The sequence below is a fragment of the Polyodon spathula genome, chromosome 6 (assembly GCF_017654505.1).
Source record: "Polyodon spathula isolate WHYD16114869_AA chromosome 6, ASM1765450v1, whole genome shotgun sequence".
Lineage (NCBI taxonomy): Eukaryota > Metazoa > Chordata > Actinopteri > Acipenseriformes > Polyodontidae > Polyodon > Polyodon spathula.
This window is the reverse complement of record NC_054539.1, coordinates 16338225-16361207: the sequence shown is the minus strand read 5'-3', so window position 1 is coordinate 16361207 and position 22983 is coordinate 16338225. Positions and strand designations below refer to the sequence as shown.

At 35.9% G+C, this 22983-nt stretch overlaps 1 protein-coding gene and 1 long non-coding RNA gene across 2 annotated transcripts in view; one reads left to right on the top strand and one right to left on the bottom strand.

Moving 5' to 3' along the window:
* Positions 1-13412, bottom strand: part of LOC121316921 (rho GTPase-activating protein 18-like) — a 31302-nt gene extending 17890 nt beyond the window's left edge. Inside the window, exons 1-2 of the mRNA XM_041252295.1 lie at positions 13180-13412; positions 2005-2198 (exon numbers count right to left, since the gene is read on the bottom strand). Of these exons, the coding sequence (XP_041108229.1) occupies positions 2005-2198; positions 13180-13295 (310 nt within the window). The 5' untranslated portion in view covers positions 13296-13412. The remainder of the gene's footprint in view (positions 1-2004; positions 2199-13179) is intronic.
* LOC121316922 lies at positions 9712-22565 on the top strand. Its single transcript, XR_005950465.1, has 3 exons — positions 9712-9803; positions 9984-10054; positions 22001-22565. It is a non-coding gene; the product is annotated as an uncharacterized LOC121316922 (long non-coding RNA).
* The last annotated feature ends 418 nt before the right edge of the window (positions 22566-22983 follow it).

The window sequence follows — 22983 nt, the reverse complement described above, 5'->3', positions numbered from 1 at the left end:
TTCTGTAAATACTTGAAAATGAAAACACATGTTACAATATACGAAACACAAGGAGTATCAAAGCAATGTTCAAGAAAATTGTCTCTAAATCTTGGATTCCTCAAAATAGCCACCCTTTGCCTTAATAACAGCCTCACAAACACGAGGCATTCGGTTAACAAGTTTCAGCAGGAAATCACCCGCCATGTTTTCCCAGTTCTTCTGCAGCAATTCCCAGAGATGTAGGGCACTTGTGGGTAGCTTTGCTTTGACTTTTGTCCAGTTCATCCCATAGAAGTTCAATGGGATTGAGGTGTAGAGACTGGGCAGGCCAGGTCATTAGATTGAGTTGTCCTTCATTTCCCTTCTTCGCCAGATAGTTCTTGCACAACTTTGAGGTGTGTTTCAGGTCATTATCTTGCTGAAGAATGAAGGACTGCCCAACTAAATGTAATCCGGGTGGAATGGCATGTCTCTGAAGTATGCTATGACAGCGATGCTGGTTGAGCTTACCATGGACTTGGTAAAGATCACCAACTCTGTCACTAGCAAAGCAACCCCAGGCCATGACACTGCCTCCTCCACGCTTGACAGTGGGAACCACACATGCAGAACTCATGCGCTCACCCCCTCTGCGTCTTACAAATACTCAGCGGTTGGACCCAAATATTTCAAATTTTGACTCATTGGTCCATAAGACCGACTTCCACTCCTCAAACATCCAGTTTCTGTGTTTTTTGGCCCAGGCAAGTATCTTCCTCTTATTCTGTACTCTTAACAATTTCTTTGCAGCAATTCTTCCAGTTAGGCCAGCTTCACGCAATCTCCTCTAAACAGTTGATGTTGAAACATCTGTACTTCTAGTAGCATTTAGCTGAGCTTTTATTTCAGGGGCAGTTAATCGCCGGTTGTGACTCGAATTAACTTGTTCTCAGATTCTGAGGTCACCCTTGGCCTGCCTGACCTTGTTCGGTCCTCATGAGTGCCAGTTTATTCAAATCGTTTGATGGTCTTGGCCACAGCAGTTACAGACACTTGCAAAGTTCTTGCGATTTGTCATAAAGATTGACCTTCATTTCTTAAATGAATTACAGACTTTCTTTGCTTAACCGAGCGTATTTTGCCATTTTCTGCTCCCTTACATTCAGGAATGACAAACTTGTGCCTATGCTACCTATATTTATAGTAATCATGGACCCTCACCTGTTAATAATTGGTAACAAAAGGTTAATTAATTAGGTAACATGCTAGTTAACTCAGAACATCTAACAAAGACACTTTTATACTTAGGCCAGTGTTCTAACACCATGTTATACACATTTCAGACTTTTAACTGACTTGGGCTTCAGACAAATCCCCTTGCTTTGGGTGACCATTTCATTGAAATTGACAAGATTTACATTTTCATTTAAAAATTTAATTTTTGAATGCAATTCACCTATGATTATCAGCTTATATAAGTATAATGAAATATTTAGTGTTTACAGACAAGTTTATACAGTTAAAAGCATAGATAATGAAAACTGGTTTCAAGCAGGTGTACTCAAACTTTTGATTGGCACTGTATATATAATATATACAGTCTATAAAAAAATTGGGCACTGTTTAAGCGAAGCATTTCAGAATGATGTTCTTGCCTTTTCTGTCCCATGAGATTGTGGCTCGCTCTAAAGCAGCACAACGCTTTCCATAGAGATCACTATGCTTGCGTGCGCATAATCCGTTTTGTTTACTTTTTGCTGTGTAAAACTTTTAAAACATCGGCTTGAGCTGTTGTGTTGAACCTGCATTTATTTTTTTTGTCTCTTGAAATCTCACATATCACACAGAGCTCTTGTTCATTAGCCATTTTTTGAAACTGTTGCGCAAATTCTGGCGAGACTGTAAATCACTCTGTCATTTGTAGTGAATAAAAAACATCTGTTTTTTGTATCTGAAAACATGTCAAGAAATATTAATTCAAACATTCGGATATTTGTCCCAGCAATATGCAATACTAGCCTAAGAACAGTCATCTGAACATACCATCAGGCACTTTCATGAGCACTTCTTCAGGCAGTTCCTGGTCACTGCCTCTGCTCATCTGGATGTGCTGTAGCTCAGTCCAGTAATCATCCATTGACAGCTCATCAGGGGAATCCTGGGAGCTCGAGCTGTTAGGTGGCTTCCCCACAGCATTTCTAGCATGACTGTGAATGTTGTATTGGCCAGTTCTCCGGCTGTAAGTATTTAAAAAAAAAAAACAAAACAAAAAAAACAACCATGAAACATTTAACTAAATTGCAATGCAAATATCATGCAGAAATATGATAGGTGGATTTGCACACCCTCTAAAATACTGCAAATAGGGCAAAAGAAAAACCAATACAAGGCACATACATTAAGGTAAATGTTTAAATTGCAATAAGATTTTATGAATGGCATATTCCAGCTGAACTCCTAAAGTGAATGCACATTTATGAACCAATTTATATAGAGCTTTGCAAATTTGCCTTAAACTTAATGCATCACCTCCAACAGATGATACTTTAAACTATGTTGGGGCACTCGGTAATCCACAGAGGTTGACTCAATTTAAATGCGAACACCAAATTAAAATCCATGTACTGTACAGTTCAAGTGAGCATGCTCAAAAGTACTTTGCTAAGAGTAGCTCAAAGTTCCTTCTGCAGCAGTGCTATTGTTACTTCAAGTCTTGACATTCTATCATACAGCAATTCACTCAACCACCAGAAGGTCACTACCACAAAGCTATAAGTGTTCAGCAGTGAACAAAAAAAACAAACCACAAAACACACATCGTGAAACATTGTTAGTCTGTGGGACAAAATACAGATGCTTGTCAGTAATTTTGCTCCCAACCTTCCAAAACTAAAAATACAAATGAGATTTGTCCGGTAGACTATAACACTTGACTAGAAGCAGGCAAGAAAAGTGATGCATTATCCTTATGAGACATGACCCTGCACGCCTGTAGAATTCAACACCAGCAAGCCCACAATCCGAAAGAGTATAGTAGTTCAACCCAATTACTGCTGGTTGACACAAATACTGTATTTCTCTACAGCATCTGACATTATTACACAACAAACAACCACAGTTGAAACCAGTCTTCTTTATTACAGAGAACTAAGTTCTCAATGTTTAAATATTGAAATCTCTCCTGATAGAAGTGTGCTCCATTACAGAAAAGCTATGCCATCTCTTTAGCTTAACCTGTCACAGTAGTCAATGGTCAGTAAGGCTAGTCTTAAAAAATGTGTTTCTCAAACGGCGTGTGGGGTAGAAAAAAAAATGCATGAAAATCTTGAGCCAAAATTTTGCGCATGCATCGTTGAGGCTGAATGTGAAGAAATGGTGGCTGTTTTCGATGTGTCGGTTGTAGAAATATTAAAACTTACCACTATTGTGTACTGTATCATGTCTAAACCGTGAGGGATGATGTCACATTGTGGGTATTTCCAAAAGCCTACATAAGAACTTAATCTTATAACTTTTCCCCCCAGTTTGGACCTCATATCTGATCCGTTTGTTTTTACCTACCAATTAAAAAAAAAAAAAAAAAAAAAAATTTAACACATGTAAGAATATATATATATTTTTACATTTTAGGTAGGATTACAGTACAGGTTTGTGTATTTAAGCAACCGTTTAGTATTGGCGAAAGAAAAAAAAGTTTTAGTATTAAAAAATTCAAGTAGCCTACACATGTTAATGCTGATCATGTTGTTACTCAATGCATTCATAAAGTTTGAGAAGAGTGCAATGCCTATTATGTGCTGGAATAAAGTTGCTGAAAATAAATGAGTTGGCATATAGTTGTTTGATTTCTATAACTTGACATCCAAACAGTGCACTGGTTGCTAATGTTGTTGTGGTTAGTATATTGCTACTGATTCAAACAATTTTATTTTTTTACTTTATTTGCTAAACTCAATTCAACAGATGGAACACATGACATTAAGGAAGCAGCCAGCTTTAATCCACAGGATTTGAAAGACAGAGGTTGTGTACTAGAGCAGAGATTTTATTTCATCAAACAGAAAGAGGTACATTTATAAATATGGTTTGAAGGATTGATTTCCATTACATGAGAGTAGATGTTAAAACTTCATGCAATGATTTGAATTTGGCTCTCGCCAAGATAAGCACCAACTAAGACGTAGCTTTACAGTAAACTAATGTGATCCATCTGCATCTCCATCCATTTGCGTTTCCTTCCATCTGATGATGTAGATATCCTTCTGCCTGGTGCCGATGGCTTAAGTGTAATGCTCCCCCTCCGTCCCCCACTCAACTCAACCCAGTCTATCCTCTCCTACCCAGAGGTTCAGGTTCTGTGGTGATGGGAGAACATCATATTTTAACCTGATGAGGAAACCAATCCTGCTCTGTTCCATTGTCCATAGGTCTTGCCAGCCAACCTTGCATTCTTCCACACTCTCTCAACTCATCCATTCTCCCTGCTTGACCAGGGAAACAGCCTTTACGCACTTCATCCTCTCCTCCTGCTTTTGCACCTCTGACTATCAGCTTACTCTGTTGAGCTGGGGTTGTCTTGTGCCATGTAGGAGGAGCTGAACCGAGACCAATACCCCCTCATCCATGCTGAACTTGCCCCATGATATCACCAATTAGAAGGGCAGCCTTTGCATCTTCCACTGCTTTTTTTGCTGCCCACTTTCTTCCAGTTTTCAACACAGGTGCTGTCTCCCTTAAACATTTGTCGTGTGACTCTACTAATGCCATTCCCAGTCGCACTTAAACTCCTCGATTAGCATGGAGACTGGTAGCTGCAGTATTCCTTTACCATACAGTCCCTCTCTGCTGAGGCAGCATGGAACTCCCAACCATTTTCTGACGTATGGACTGATTAAAGCTTTTTGGGGTCCTTCACTTACCTTTTAGGGTCCACCCAATGTTAAATATCCCACCGGCAACCTGGCCCTTTAACTCATTTTACTCAGGCACTGTGAGACAGGCCTGCGTGTCATTGGAAAGATGAGATTCAGAACTTTAAAACAAGGTCCTACTTGTGTATTTCTTGTAAAATGACCATATTAGAAGACAGCCTTGAATGTGAGCAGTTGCCAAGTCCGCTTATTATAAGCGGGTTTGAGCTTGTTTTTTGAGTCGCGGGTTGCAATTTGCATAAATGCCCATACTCTAACATGGGTTGCACTTGTTTTGCAGAACAAGGTCACTATTTTCTGTCAGAAATCTGGAAACCCCAAATGTTTTAGAATGTTGCGCTGCACTGAAGACAGACCTACCTTGGTGCAATAAACAAACATTTTCACATACAATCTTGTTTAGGGTTATGTTGACCTGGTAGCCACCTTGCTGGCTATTCAAGCCAACATTCCCATCTTGTGCCACATGAACAGGGTGCCTGGGACGAACAATTTGAATGTTTTTGTTTTTCTTTGTCTTCTTTTGCAAATGTTCAATTATTACTATTTAGTTTTTGGTTGCTTTTGGTCCCTTTTGTACATATGGCCATAATTCCTTTATTTTTTATCCAATTTGTTAAAAAAAAAATGCCATGTTCCGTACATGTTGAAGTTTCATTATGCACTGTCAGATTTGAGCTCGCCATGCTAAAATATCTTTTACAAACAATAAATTGTGTGTGTGTTTTTTTTTCTAAAAAAAGTATTTTATGTGGTTTTATACCACATTCTATATTTTGTATTGAACAGGGCGAGTTCAGACTATTTCACTTTTGTTTATGAAATCCTAGTGCATGCACATTTCATGTATTGCATGTACCTGTAGCCTTTATAGTTAAGAGTTATTGCTACAAATCTAACAGTAAAAAACAAGCGAAAAATAAGTCGGACCTAAATTAAGCAACAAAACCTGAAGAGGACTTTACTGTCTGGTACAGCCCAGTTTATACTCCATCACTCTACCGTTGTTAAAGGCCTCCAGCAATCATCACGGTTTATAGTGTCGCCCAACAATAGCCCTGCTTGAAAAAAGAAAGTCGCTGTAAATAAAGCATTTCATTATAGTTTGCTAAGGGTAGTCTTTCTATAATTATTTAGTGTTAAAACAGTGAAGTATATTGAGAGCTGCATACCCAGAGTATTATAATAGTATATATACAGTGTCATTTAGATCAGTCTAAACACAAAGCAGAACTGATTTCAAAATGTATGCATATGTAACCTTGTATTGGAGGAAAAAAAAAAAAAAACCCTACCTCTTTTTTAAATTCCATTACCAGAAACAAACTTTTTGAAGACTAGCCTAATCCATTTTATGACGTGCTATGCAAATTAGTAGGATTTGATTTCTTAAACTCAAATGATCCATAATAATCTGTAGCATAGCCTTAGAGAATGGTACAAACAGAATGCACATTGATAGTATTGTTACATGCTTAAACTATATAAAATGTGATCCTAATTTAAATCGGAATATAGAAATCAGTTACAATGCTGACATACAAACTGATTCCCCCCCCCCCCCCCCCCCCCATTTAAATTTTTTTTTAAAAAAAACAGTAGTTCTAGTTTGTTACTTCAAATTTCTTACAGCATTGAAAAATAGAATAAGGCAAAGGGAAATGCTTTCCGAGACCAGAACAAAGCATATTACCGTCAGCTGGAAACTCAACAATGCAGAAACACAGACATACTTCTAGGATCAGACCAGAGTTTACCCTGTATCTATGGAAACAGTCATACAGTAAGATTTCAGACACCATTATAAAATCAAACATCTGGATGTAAAATTTAGCATGCACAGTATTTACTCTTCAATTACTGCAAGCTGCTGCGTCCCGACAAGAGCTAACCCTGACTGGCAGCATCTCTAAAGATAGACACATCTGCTAAAATCACACAGGTGTTCCAATTACTGAACATGACGTTTCAATACTAAGATTCATCATGTAAATGTGTCAGGTTCTACTGCATACATTTAACCTGGATAATGGCATTAGATGTAAAATATATTCTTGTTTGCTATGTGTACCAAATGGCTAGCCAGATAAAACTATCACACAGGATAAGCAAAAAAAAAAAAAAAAAAAAAAGGATCTCAATGTACTTAAACGCTGTGTCAGACTAGAAGCACTGAAACATAAAGGTCACATCTCCAGTGACTTTCAGTGAGTATTTAATCCCCAGTGAAGTCTGCCTAAGAAGTGAAATTTAATTCTTTGCTGGCACAGCCACCCAATGCCGTGAAAAAAGCAGTTACTTCTTCCATTAGATTACCATTAATTAATTAAACCAGTACCATTACCAATTCATGCAAGCAACAAATACAGATTTAAAAAAAAAAAAAAGGAGGCATAAACCCATTTCACCCATTGCAGGTTTTAATATGGGCTTGATTGGCCTCAGTGTACAGGTAACAAGCTCAGGTGTGTCCGATTAAGCTCGTAGTAAAACTACAAATTGATCAAACTGAAGTGCATACAAAATACATCTTAATATTGTAACATCCGTTACACAATTCTGAGTTTAACAGGCAAGAACCACTGAATTACTATTATAAAGTCTCAAGGATTGCAAACAAGAAATCCAAATTTGTTGAACATGCTTTAAACCTGTAGGCCCAGCCTAAAAACATTTTTAAATACAAAACTTTATTGAATCCTTTAATTTTACTAGCCATTAACTGACTTTTCTAAGAAATATTCAGCAATAATGGCAGCATATCAAATAATTGTTTTCATTTAACCTCTAAATCATATTTAATTGACTAGATATAATGAAGTTACAAACCCATTTGCATTTGTGTATTTAAGGTACATGTATTATGTGAACAGACTGTGGTCCTACTACAGTAAATTACAGTAAAGTTTGATTGAAATCTTCATTAAAGGTTCATTTTATTAATAGATTGGAAATTGTTTCACATCCCAAGTATAGCTTGTGCAAACATTATCCAGAAATAGTTTGTTAGACGACGCTATATATAAACATACTTGGTTCTAAAGTTGAGTATAACTGCTGTAACCACTGAACTTGTTTTATATTGACAAGCAGTAAATGCTTTTATATGCAAAACTGAAAATGTGCAACACAACAACAGTGAATATATGGCAAACTGTCTAAGCATCTTTATTAAAATGGAAATCCAAAATATTAAAATAAATGGACTACAGTTCACAATCCCATGGCAAATTCAAAGAAATTTTGAATGACAACTCATGTCAGTTTAGACTTAACCTAGGCTATGACAAAACAATCAATACAGATTATTAGCAAACATCTGCAGAAGAGACTATACTCTATACTATATATAGAGGCAGTGTTGGAAAAGTTATTTTCAAAAAGGAATCCACTGCAGGTTACTTGAACACAATTGCAATAGCTTGCTGTGCTTAGTTACACCAAAGACAAATGTTAGTACTTTTTACAGAGTACCATACTGTAATTTAACAACTAGAGAAGGGTACCATCAACTACCTTAATTTGGCATTACTGGATTGATTTATTTTTAAAGAGGAGAAGAAATAGGTTTCTTAAATCTATTTCTGCATAACTATGACCTAATCTTTTACATTTTCCACTTGCCATGACTTCCTTCTTCCCCATTTTCATTTCTCCATTCAGTTTGTAAATCCAAAGTTCCTTCAGATTGAAATCATTTGCATCTAGCAAATAGCTACAACAAAGCATACAGGGAGAAATACAGATAGATTAAAAAAAAAAAAAAAAAAAAAAAACAAGGTTATATGGTGTTCCAATGAATCCAATCAAAGTGTCAGAGCGTGCCAATGCAATACCTCAGTGAGGTTCTGCACTTCTACTTCCTTTAACTATGATTCAGGCAGAAATCTGTCATTTTAGGCTTGCTAAACAGTTTACAGAACGGGTCACACATCTTATAATGAAATACACTTAAACTGAACCATATATTTCAGATAAAATTTAACTACCAATGTGCAGGATGTTTGAGAAACACCAAGGACCGACGATATGAGGTTTAACAAATACCCCTTGAAAGGGTGGGGAAGTTACCAAGGTTCTTCCAATTAGTTTGCCAATACAAAACTAGAATGGCAAAACCATCACCAGCTCACATTACCATTAGCAATATCTGCTTGTATTTTTTACTAAAGCAGAAATTTTAGTGTCAAAATGAACCTGGATAAACAATTACTCTATACCATATCCTCAATTAAAAAAAGAAAGAAAAGAAATACAAAATAAGACTAGTTTATTTTAAAGCATTAGTTAGAAGTCTTTAAAAATATGGCAGTTCAATTTACTTGGTCATCTGTAGTATCATACAATACTATATTAAACTAAAACTATTTCAATGTCTTGCTCAGGAGTTGCAGGCCTACACTTTGTTGCTTGCTCACTCCAGCTTGTGAAGGCTTACAGTTTACACTGGGCAGATTACAACAGCTGAGGCCATCATCTAAATTCCAGGATCGTCTCTGATGACCATCTCCCATTTGATCCCCCATTTGCACCAGCAGTGCCTATAGTATCAAGAAATCTTATGCACAGCCAAGTTGGTGTGAAGAGTGTTAGACAGCTAAAACATGCAGAGAAAACACAAATGTGTTGGTACCCGTAATTAGAAATGGCCACAGCTATATTTCCATTTTCTGGGTATGTAAAAGAGCTGCCAAGAGTCTCTGAAGTCCAGCTAGTGATGCAATCTTTGTGTAAGCCGAGCTGATCACGAGTGAGCACATGCAGCATTTTGTAAAAATCCACTTTTAGATGCAACCAGTCTATTACAACTCACTCAGAATATTGGTCTGCTGTACCTAATCTCCACTGAATATTATGACAAGTTGCTGCCCCTTCTCCCCAGCAGCTACTGACAAATGAAGGATTTCCCAGGTTTTTTATTTTTATTTTTTTTTGTGTGTGTGTGTGTGTGAACTGACAAAAAAAAAATCACTCTTAATTTATCTAGTCATTTTTAGGGAGTTCTGTAAAAAAAAAAAAAAAAAAAAAAACACAACTTCTCATTTCCACATTTCCAGTTCCATTTTAAATGCATTTTTAAATATTTTTCAGAATCAGTCAAGGAGATACAGTACCTCATTTCCTACCCAAGGAGTCATCTTTCAGACAGCAGTACGGAACAGGTTGGTGTTACAAGTGGCTTGCGTCAACTGTATCTTTAAATGTTGAATTAAAAGAATGGATCTAAGCAACCACTTCATGCAAGATAAACGTCTAAAAGGATAAACATGAAGCAGTGAGCTACTTTATAGTGATCGTTCTTTAAAAAAAGTTAACCAAGAATACCTCATTTTCCTAATATATTTTTACAAGTCAATGATTTTGCTGTAGATAAATGCACTTCCTGTCCTGGCTGTTACCAACTGTATCCTACCAATTTCATTCATGAATACTTGTTTCAAATACTGCAGTATTAGTTAAACAATAAAGCTGGTTATTGTGTACAGACAGATAACAAATTCCAATGTTAATTTATTTCCTAGTAATTCAAAGTACTCAACTACTGAGGTTCAAAGATCTTAAGCAAGGCAAGTTAAACAAAGACGGACCGATGTATTACACTACTGACTCGGGACAACTAAATCAATTACAAGGTGAACTTCTGTTTTCCCAATAATACAAAAAGGTTTACCCATAAAGTTAACTTGTGATTACCACATTTAAAAAGCAATAATATATTAAAAGGAAAGTACAAGTTTGATAAAGCACTGTCAAACACAGCAAATCAGAGAAGTATGAGAAAACACGGGAAAAAAAAAAAAAAAACTATGGTTAACTAAAGATTAATGATCTATTTTGTGGTTCCAATGTGGTTTAATTTATGTACAGCTATGGCCAAAAGTTTTTTTTTTTTTTTTTTTTTTTTTTTTTTTGCAGCAGGGATGTCCTACAGAAAATTTAAACAAATTTGCATCAAAGTTTTGCAAAACGTGCTGAATAACGTCATGTTAACATATTACATACTGCTGAATAGTTGTAGTTTTCCCACATACTTATCAAAAAAGCAACACATTGTAAATGTGACATTTGATCTAATTTGTAAAATCTAATATATTTATATATATATATATATATATATATATATATATATATATATATATATATATATATATATATATATATATATATATATATATATATATATATATATATATATTAAAATAAAATGTGTCAATTCTAAAATTAAAGGCGATGCAAAAACTTTTGGCCACAGCGGTACATTTGCGGTGCTGGTATTTTCAGATTCCCTAGTTATTTAATCACACTCCGAAAAACTGGACAGCCTGTCATTGGCATTGCTCCTCCCACTCTGACTGACTGACAAACAAGCTCTATGTTCTCAGACATTATAATGCATTATATAACTTGGGCTAGAGAAAGTCGCAAACAAGTTTCGTGACAATTGGACTTACGCTCAAACAGACAGCCTGCATATATCCAGCGATATAAACACACTAACTAATGCGAAAGCTTGGCAAAGCACTATCAAACTGGGTAAATCATAAATAAGTATGATAACACTTAAAGTGGATTATTTATTTATTTTTAAGTGCTGCCCGCAAGTTGTATTACAACTCACTATAACATGTACTGTATGTACTTTCTCCATCAAATAATATATGGATGAAGGCTATATTTGAATCCTGAGCCATTCGAAAAAAAAAAAAGCATAACGCACAGTAGTGACATCAAAATGTAATTCCTCTAGAGGAAAATATACTTGAACTCTGACCCATTCGACACCTCGCGACCAGTTTCAATTCAAACACAAAATGTCTTGTTTTCAATCACTCGACAACAACCACAGAAGAGAAATGTTCATTATTGATCAAGCAAAATGAAAAAAAAAGAAGATGTAAAGCTGGCTGATATAAAATCTAATTAGAATTCAACTGTATACATGGATTGAAGTTTTCTGAAAACGCAGGATATTTTCGCATGCAAAGTACTGAAGACCGTACATTTCTGCGACAGAACGGAGACCAATCCAGCAAGTGCTTTATCTTAGTGTCAGGTTTTACACCTCTGCAACAGCTCATCATGTTCTGTTACCAATTTCTTTTGCAGATATGTTTTTAAATTATCACGTCATTTAAAACTGGAAAAAAATTGATGCTTCAATATGGGCTATTAAATACATACAGACTTTAACAAATCTTTACCCTTAACTAGACAAATGGATGCATGCAGACTGTCTATAGATTACTATTATTTTCTGTTTTCTAAAACCACGTGCAGGAATGAAGGTTAAACTTTGCACATGTGCAGTATGCTATCGGAATAAGTTTTAATTCACGGTTCCTAAATTATCAAAAAAATAATTATATTTAAAAGATTCTTCAATATTGACTTCATTAAATTCACTTGCATTTTTTTTTAAATTTCATTTACGAATACCCACGTATTATTTATAAACAACAGATATGCTTCAGCGAGTTAAAGGAAAATCATTCCATCTAGGGTTTCTGTGACAGTTTAGAAACATTATGACGTCACAAACCCTTGATGTAATTATTTTCCTGCAACTCACTGCAGCCATCGATCTATTCTCTCTCATTATATATATCACACATAAATATAGATAGGTTACCTTTTTATGATGCTTGCAATCATTCTGAGTAATTTGCTAATCCGAAATTAAGATACAGTATATTATTTTTTCTCTGATACTGTATTTGTCTTAAACTGCTCTGAGTTCCTAACCATTTGTTTTAGCTGGATCCTCCTTTGTAAATAATATACCACAGAACACACGCCATTGGAAGATCCATCGCCTCCCTGTATTTTAAGTTTATAGAACACTGTTCATAGACACAAAGCACCGCCAAGAGAGTGAGGATGAGTGCGAGTTTCAAACACGATTATGTTTTCATTACAAAACGTATGTGTACGCGTTTGACTAAATGTAGTGTCTGGTAAAATGAACACTAGCGAAAGTAAATCCCTCATCACGTAAGTACTTTTAGGTTTCCATTAATTTATGAGGTTATATTGAAATTCCCCACAGCTTATTTATTATCGACATTTGTTGTGCAACTACCGGCTCTGGCCAGTAGCTGAACAACGACCGTATCAGCACAGCACTAGTATTTATGGTTTACCATCAACAGCTAGGACCTTTGCACTTGGGTACAGATTGACAGATTATAACTTATTGCAATACTTAACTTAATTTAACTTAATCACCTGTTTTGCAAGCTAGGTATGTATACGAATAAACACGTTAGATGTACTCAGTCTCACTCACCTTGATAACGAGGTGTGTTCAGCTTCATCCTTACAATCTATCAATACAGGCAAAGCGTCGTTGTTCTGATAAAACCCGGTCAAAACAACTCCTTTCGAATCTTGTTGACTACTCATGGTGTGTGCTGCATACTTTCTGAAGCAGTACTAGGACTAGGCTAGCTCTTCCAACTTCTGTTACTTCAGGGTTATAAAGGAGGACAGGGTATTAAAAAGCCATTCCCTTTCTCAGCAACGTGAGTAATTGTCACATGTCAGCTCCTCCCCAGCTGTTCTGTGTTTAATTTGGTGAATCGGGCGGAGCTAATGTTTGGAAACGTTTGTTTGGTCCTAATAAAATATGAGGTTTTGCAGTTCGGATCTAAGTCATGCAATTCACAAAGGGATGATTAGGCTCTGTCGTTTCTGATTAGTTATTGAAACGGTGGGAGAACAGTTTGGTTATTTGTGAAAGTGGAATTGAAACACCCTTTTTAAAACCATATTATATGCAATTCCTTGATGCATTTCGTATGTTCTCAAACTAAATTAATATTCTTCTTGTTGCTGTATTAACATGCATTCAGTATCTTAACAGTATTCGTGCTATTTGCATTTTTCTGTCGTGCGCCTTTTCCTCGGCCTAAACTGTGCCTCCCCTTGAGCAGTTAAGTGAAGTTGTTCACGTCGAACTTTTTTTTTTCACTTGTCTTTAGTTTAATGATCTTGTTTGTGGTTTCAATGGTTTAATTATGTGCATATTTTTAGCTCCCCTCAACCTGCCTAATAGCAGGAGTTCCCTTTCAATTCGAAGACGACCACCAACCAATGCTTTTGGGATATGCCTGCCTTAGGTAGGTATTCGCTGAGCATTATGTCACAGCTGCTGATTTTTTTAACTAACTGATATCTTGCCCCCCACAGCTTCGGCCTGTGTGTCTACCCTGGTGCATGCTGAAAACAGACCAGGTGGCTGACTATACGTGGTTAGGGTAGACACCACTGCATTAGTTGTTGGTAAACGTGGGACGGTACTCGGTGCCCTCGATGCCCTCTGCCTATAGATGGTGCTCTACTCTGCTGTAGGCTGCACGCAGTCCAGGCTAGACAGCCTTGTCCAGTTGCTGTGATTCAGCCTGTGTGAAACAGCTCTCTCTCTCTCTCTCTCTCTCTCTCTCTCTCTCTCTCTCTCTCTCTCTCTCTGCCCTGCAATTTATTGCTGGAAGCTGGCGTGCCACTTCCCTGGAATCACAAACTCAGCTGCATAACGTCCCCTGCTAGCATGGCTGTGCCGTGTGCTGCATTGGGAGCCCCTGGCCAGGCAGCAGACTCAAGCCCTTGCTCTGGCCCCGGCTCAGCCGATAATGCCGGCCACAGAGCTGACCCTGCCTGCACCGGTGGTCAGCCTGGATGTTACAGAATCGAATGTCAGCATTGCTGAGGAGGACCATGATGTGATTTCTATCAGCAGCTCCGACATAAAGTGCTCAGCGAATACTTACCTAAGGCAGGCATATCCCAAAATATTGGTTGGTGGTCATCTTCTCTTTCAGGGAACCAGGGTTACAGTAAGTAACCTAACATCATTTAGCACACTTATAAGAAAGTCTCACCCGAAAGAAGAAGCACAAGGGGGTTAAGTGACTTGCTCAGTGTCACACAATGAGTCAGTGGCTGAGCTGGGATTTGAACTGTGTACATCCTGGTTACAAGCCTGAAGTCAAGCTTTATCATGTTTTTTTTTGTTTTTTTTTTTTTTTTTTTTTGGGGGGGGGGGGCATTTATTACTTTACGTGGTAAATGTCAACATTTAGCAGTAAGTCTTAAGGTTTGCCAATAGTTTCCTTTATTTTATCTAGATGCTTTTGTATAATATATGTGAAAAGAATTGGCTGGATCACATTTACACAAGGTGGAGAATATGTATTGTTATTGATCTTTCTACTCAAGATTACCAACTTAAAACTGTAGAGATGCAATAACTAATGGAACCAGAATACTTCCTTTACATTCTGTCAGACTTATTTTATTGTAAAAGCAAATCAGGAAAAAAAAAAAAGAAATTTGAAAGAAAGGTCAGTCCATTGTTATGCTATATGTGTTTACTCTTTTGCTGTAATGTTTGAATAAAGGCAGGGAAGCTGTTGACTTTTCCAAACCCAAGGTCAATAACTTCAGTAGTGAGATGTTTATGTGGACTAGAACTGGGATACTGGGAAGTTATGTTATCCCTTAAAGATAAAGTGGCTATTTTAGACAACCTGCTGTCAGACTATATCAAAAATTTTAATTGTTTTTACAAGCTTATTTGCAAGAGCAAGAATTGATATCTGTAACAACAAAAATATATATATTGTTACACTTACTATTTTTGCAAGATATTGTTTTCTTATTAATTTACAAAACACAGAAAATCTGAGAAGTGCACTTAGTGCTTGCTTTTTCTATGTTCAGATACATTCAGTCACCAGTGTTTGTGATGACATTACAAGAGATGTCAAATACAGAATGTATGTAGACATATCCGCCTACAGTAAAAAGGCCACATCACAATTAAGGCACTTATTTTACAGTTCCGGTTCGCTCCTATTGCCACCAATTAAAATTCATCCTCGATATTAATGCCACACCTGTATTTAGTATCAAGGCAATCAAATGTGATTCTAGATGTATCAAGCCTCCATTTTAACTGCACATTTGGTTAAGATAAAAACAAAAAGAAAACTAACACAGCAAATTTGAGCAGTTTGCATAGACAAAAAAAAAAAAAAAACTTAAATAAATAAGTATTTGGTAAATGGGACATCCCGTCAGTAGTTTTAAGTACTCTAAACAGCGCTAAGAAAATGTTTAAAAGAAAAAAAAAACACATAGTGCAATTCTTAAATGATTAAGAAACAAAGTGAGACAGTTTACAAGCCCCTAAATTAAATATCAGAGCTTTGAGAAGCCAGACCCCTGTGCAATTTTAGTTATAATAGCTAGAAAACTTTTTTTTTTTTTAATTAACTATGGGTTAAATTTCTATGTATGTGTGGAGTTTTTAATGAAATACCTGTTCTGCAATAAATCAATCCACTCGGGGTATACTGTAATCCACACTGCCACCTGCTGTATATTACTAAGAAGTTCATTTTTACAGTGTCCAAACTTTAAAATTTTCTTTGCAGTAAATATTACTGTTAAAAAGTTGTGGTAGTGAAACTACCTTGTTTTGTTGATGGTTGTTCCGTTATTACCTTGTAACTTGTCAAAGCAATGCCGTCACGTGATACTTGGAAGCAAATATGAGGAAAGCTATTTCAGACGTTTCAATGATTTTGTATAATCTACAACTGATCAGTGTTCAAGAGCATACTAATGTATCCTACTAATGTAGAAAATTGTGTTTTCTTAAGTATACAGCATTTGGTTGGAAGGAAAGTAACTAATAATCATGTTAGTGAGCCCAACACTATACATAACTTAACTGGAAGTATATCTCCCCAGTCATTTCCAGTGTCACAGGTAATATGACCTTACATACGGTAATATCATATGGAAAGCATGGAAAGTGAGTAAAGAAGTCTAGATGAGGTCCTTTTATCTCTTACACCAGAAGTAGGCTTATACTCTAGCCTAAAAATGACTTCAACTGAGGCAAAGGGACTTCAGAAAATATTATTCTAATGAGAGGTAAGCAAATGTTTTTAGTATTCTATATTGGTTTTAGCTCATTTTAAAAATAGAAAACATATACTGTAATTACTCAGATATAGGGATTTAAAACACAAATTGTCTGGCTGTTACTGTTGATTGTATTAGTCCTTTCAATTTTAAAATAAACAGAGACAATACTGTGTTTGAGGGGAAGAAGAGCTGATAATAATTTGAGTTTTGTTTTTTTAACCCAGCCAGGGGTACTTTTGTTGCCTGCATTGCACATTTGCATCTTTAGAATACGTTACTTTGTACTGATTGTGTTGCTGGGTGAGGTCAATCTATTTATAAACCAGACCTGTTATGTTGGAATCCACAGGGATTTAGTGATCTTCTAGAACACTTACAAATTAGCCTAATTAAGTTCCAAGATTGTAATATGTAGGAATGGATATGTATTGTGCAGTAACCCATAAGTAATATTTTTGTTTACATATGTTTTTATTAAAATAGATTTTAAATTGAAAACTACCAGTTAATGCATTTAACATGAAAGAACCAATTTGTGTGACAAACAGGGAACAAAAACACATTTACAGTAAATAACTAACCTCCCCAATAGTATCAGTAAATGTATTTTATTGTAGTTTATTATTCCCCCAAAGTAGAACATTTGAAATGTTTGTTGAAATTTACTATTGTACTGATGGTTTAAATATAATTTTTTGGCAATAACCTGTATTTTATCATGAAAAGCTATTTACTCCAAAACATCATTAGTGCAGTTTTCTTCTAAAGCGAATTAGAAAGAACTTAAACCCTTAAATTAAACTAGTTATTTATTTCTATTTTGATTACTTTACTGGGTTCATTTTTTCCTGGCTAAATAAACTGGGGCTAATCATGATTTTTCATTAACAGCTGTGAGAATCTAGCCCTTAGTTTGCCTTCCACACATTAAACTACCCAAAAGTGTTAGAAGCCAAAGATCATTAACAACCAAATTGAAAAATAACATAGACAACATTGATATCAATTTGAAAATGAGCAATACAGATTCATAATATCTAAATTCTGTCTGTCCCCCAACATCTTCTGTAGGAAACATATGCTGCATATTTACATCTCTCACCTTAAACCCATATAAGTTATTTCCATATTTCTGTTCCTCATTAATATATTGCCAGCCCATTTTGAAAATGTATTTAGGGTGGTTATTATAGCTGAAATGGATGACAGTAATTGTCTTTCAGTGTCCACATGTTCTCTATACAGTCCATCCGATCTTAGGTTTGACATCATCAACAACAGGAAAATCTATCTATTCGTAAAAATAACTCTCAGATACTTCCTCTTGGTCCTCTTCCTCTTGGTCAATTAGTAATCCATATAACAGAACATCTATTCTGGTTTCAGCATCTCTAAATTATTATAACTATTGGGTGATTGCTTCCAAAGAGATTTCAATGCTGCCCACCACCATTCTCCATTGTGATGTCATATTGCTGCACATTATATTTCTTTCACTGGGACCAGCTAAGGAAAGTGAATGATAGGTTACCTGGGAAAACGATCAAAGCTTCTCAATAACATAAATCTCTCAGTATTATCAATGCTGTTCTCAAAAGCATACAATACTTCAAATAGCATTCAGATACTCACAAATATTATGTAAGATGCAATGCGTGCTAGAACAAAGCTACACCCTGCTAAACCACTAAAGAAACACAGTTAGTTTTTTCTTGTCTGTTTGCTGCTGGGAAAACAGGCAGTTTATCTGTTAGTGAAATCTTAAAATAACCTTTAGAATTGACATTTAAAAAGATGGCCTACTCATTTTTTAAAGGTCCAGTGTTTTGTTTATAGTATAAATTAACATTAAACACACAACGTGACAGGTCCCCCCCCCCCCCCCCCTCCCCCCTTGTAAAATGTTTATCATATTTAACAAAAATACCATGTCGAAAAGAAAAAAAAAAAGACAATTCTCTCATTCCTGGATTGAGAGAGCCTGAATAATTCATTAAGTGTCCGCTGTGAGGAGGTGTTCTTATGGGTTGCTCCTGTTTCTTTGTGCTCAGTTACTACACAATGCATTTTTTGGTTCAATGGGACTCTTTGTTTCACAAACTCTTAACATTGCAAGTAAAATGCAAGTAAAAGGAAAATATAAAAGAGGTGTAATTACAGATAGTGTGACAATATAATAGCATAAATTTTCAAGATGCTAAGGTGTGACACAATGGATGCAAGTTCACAATTGTACTTAAAATGTCCTAAAACTAAATGTAGTAGCAGGTGCATGTTCATTTGATTCAGGGTAGCAACAAGGTTACTGGAAAGTGGAAATGGCATATAATTCAACCTAGGGTTTCATAATAATTAATATGCATGTATACTTGAGGACCATGAATGCGGCATTTCCAAAAATGAAAAAAAACTGTACTGTATCAAATTATTTTAAAACGGATTGTAATACAGTGACAGAAAAAAAGTTTGATATACAAATTCAATTGTGGGAAACTGATGATGCCATCCCATTAAACATGCTATCAATAATTAATTACAATAGTAATGTTTTTTTTTGTTTTGTTTTGTTTTTTGTTTTTTTTTGTACATGGACAACTGCGATAATACATGTATTAAAGATTTACCGCTGACTATACATTTATGTCAAAAAAATATATATATATATATATATATATATATATATATATATATATATATATATATATATATATATATATATATATATATATTTGATATTTTAACGTAATTACTGAATATCAATCTTTTAAATACAAAAGGAATTGATCCAATCATATTTTCTTACCTTAGGAGCAGATAATGAACTACTTTGGCTACCATGGTAACCATCCTGTGTGGTCCACCTTTTCAGCCTCAATAAACAAGAAGTGAGGTCTCTCTTTGAATGTAGTTTCTTTCTGGTTTAGTAATAACAGTTAAAGAGACTGTCTTTTGCATTGTGCATTGCTGCTCTTATCTGCTGGTTTCTGTTTCTGCATGGCACCAAATTTTAAATGGTGTTTTGTTTCTGCTCCTTCTTCCAGATTCTTGTAATCTTATTAAATGATTTATAACACACTCTGACATACAGCCATTAACACAGTCAATGTGATTCTCCAGGATCTCCCCTCAGAGACTCTGTTAAAGCAACAGTAGCTTGTTTATTATGGTATATAAAGGGCTTGAGAGTAGGAGACATGAAATATATAAAGGAATCAAAACAGCTGTATGCAGCTGTACTGTAAAAATTGTATAGCTGTGAGTGTAAAGGAAATCTTATAACAGTGATTTCACAGCAAAAGGGAGCTACATTCTATTTTTTTTTCTTCTAAAGAGCCTCACTGTATACATTGTATTCTGAAAAGTGTAATCAATAACACTGATAAGAACATAAGAACATAAGAAAGTTTACAAACGAGAGGCCCATCTAGCTTGTTTGGTTGTTAGTAGCTTATTGATCCCAGAATCTCATCAAGCAGCTTCTTGAAGGATCCCAGGGTGTCAGCTTCAACAACATTACTGGGGAGTTGATTCCAGACTCTCACGATTCTCTGTGCAAAAAAGTGCCTCCTATTTTCTGTTCTGAATGCCCCTTTGTCTAATCTCCATTTGTGACCGCTGGTCCTTGTTTCTTTTTTCAAGTCAAAAAAGTCCCTTGGGTCGGCATTGTCAATACCTTTTAGAATTTTGAATGCTTGAATTAGGTCGCCGCGTGGTCTTCTTTGTTCAAGACTGAATAATTTCAATTCTTTAAGCTTGTCTGCATATGATATGCATTTTAAACCCGGAATAATTCTGGTTGCTCTTCTTTGCATTCTTTCTAGAGCAGCAATATCCTTTTTGTAGCGAGGTGACGAGACTGAACACAGTATTCAAGATGAGGTCTTACTAATGCATTGTACAGTTTTAACATTACTTCCCTTGATTTAAATTCAACACTTTTCACAATGTATCCGAGTATCTCGTTGGCCTTTTTTTATAGCTTCCCCACAGTTTCTAGATGAAGACATTTCTGAGTCAACAAAAACTCCTAGGTCTTTTTCATAGATTCCTTCTTCAATTTCAGTATCTCCCATATGATATTTATAATGCATATTTTTATTGCCTGCATGCAGTATCTTACACTTTTCTCTATTAAATGTCATTGCCATGTGTCTGCCCAGTTCTGAATCTTGTCTAGATCATTTTGAATGACCTTTGTTGCTGCAAAACTGTTTGCCACTCCTCATGTTTTTGTGTCGTCTGCGAATTTAACAAGTTTACTTCTATACCAGAATCTAATGCTGATCCCTGTGGTACTCCACTGGTTACCACACTCCATTCTGAGGTTTCTCCTTTAATTAGTACTTTCTGTTTTCTACATGTTAACTACTCCCTAATCTATGTACATGTGTTTCCTTGAATCCCTACTGCGTTCAGTTTGAGAATTAATCTTTTATGCGGGACTTTGTCAAAAGCTTTCTGGAAATCTCAATAAACGATGTCATCTGCTTTGTAATTATCCATTATCAATATTGCATCCTCAAAAAAACGCATGCCCCTGGTGTGTTGTGAGAAACAGGAAGTCAGACGGTGTGTCATCAACCATTTGAAAAGTGGTTTGTATCAGTACCTCCTACATTAGCCCATTAGCATTGTGAGGCTCAACAATTGCCTACACATGATATACAGTGGTAAGGCCTGGGCTAGAATAGCTATGAACTGACTGAGCAAGGTGTGTCAGAATTACCCTATTTCAGTACAGAGAAATGGTTACAGCACTTGAGCAGAATGGATCAGCATCAGAGATTTCAAAACATTTCCTTCATTGACCCATAACTGAACCAAGCTGTCCTTCTGCAGGCCACTGATTTAGGTGCTGGATCATTACTGGCAATTTAACCATTTACTGTAACAACTGCTGCAAAGCCATTTGAAATAAGTTACCCTTCATCCTTTCAGTACTAGATCACAATTAAACTGATTTCAATTAGCAATCTCTCAGCCCCAGTTAGGATTGTGGGCTGGTTGAAAGCATCCAGCGCAAAGGATGCAAGACACATGAGGGAGAGTTGTGAATTAATTATATTAGCAGGGTAATTAGTACTTATGAATATTCAAATACTTTTGTTACTACTTGTATTGGGGGAAAAAATATATGTAAAAAAAGGCATCGATTCAGCTCTAGGTTTCAACAGGGCAATGGTGACTGACAATCTCAAGTTGAAAGCCAATCCAGGGGGAGAAGGAGACGGGACCATCAGCGCAGCAGTTCAAGCAAAACACCAACCCTGCATTCAACAGCAGAGCACTATCTCCTGGCGTTCCAGAACATGTTAGCAGTTATTGAACAGTGCGTCAGGAGCAAGCACTTTCACAACAGCAGGCAACAAAGTGCTGTGTATTAAAAACAGTTGCTTTAAGCAAGTTTTGCAATTTTTGTATATATTTTTAAATGTAATTACTACTACTGTACTGTATTTTTTAATGTAAAGTTACTTTTTTTTTTTTTTTTTTTTTGGTTTAGGCGCGAGTCATATTCATCAAGTTATAAATAGTCCCTCCTTGTTGTCTCACTGTGTTTAATTTCTTCTATCTTTCACATGCTGCGACAAACATATTGGACATTTCCCTTTGACTCATCATGATATCAGGAATATCATATTATAAAAATAATAGAATGCAATGTAATTCTATGTTATCGATATAATCACTAGACAGCAACGACTTCAACCATCTTATATGTGTCTGGGGCGGGGTCAAAAAGTGGAAGACATAGACTATAATATATTATAGGTATATCTAGCAGGGGCCCCCCCCCGTTCAGCGGGGGGGGGGGGGGGAAAGGGTTATGGTTTACTGCGGGGGTGGGGTATCGTTCAGGCTGTTTGGTAGATTTGTTCATCTTTCTTATCCTTCATCCAGATAATTGGGTTATTTTGTGTTTTTGTAGAATCATGTTTAGATTGTATGCTTATGTTAAATGTATATATGGGATTGTATGTTTGCATAACAAGATTAAATGTAAATATTTTGAAAAACTTAACAATAAAACTTAACAGGTCCTATTCTAATGATTTCAATGAAAGCAGTCTTTAGATCAAAGACCCTTGTATCTGTATTTTTTAATCTGGTTTTATATCAGGTGTGTGCAACTATTAAGTAAAAATCAGCAGAAGGA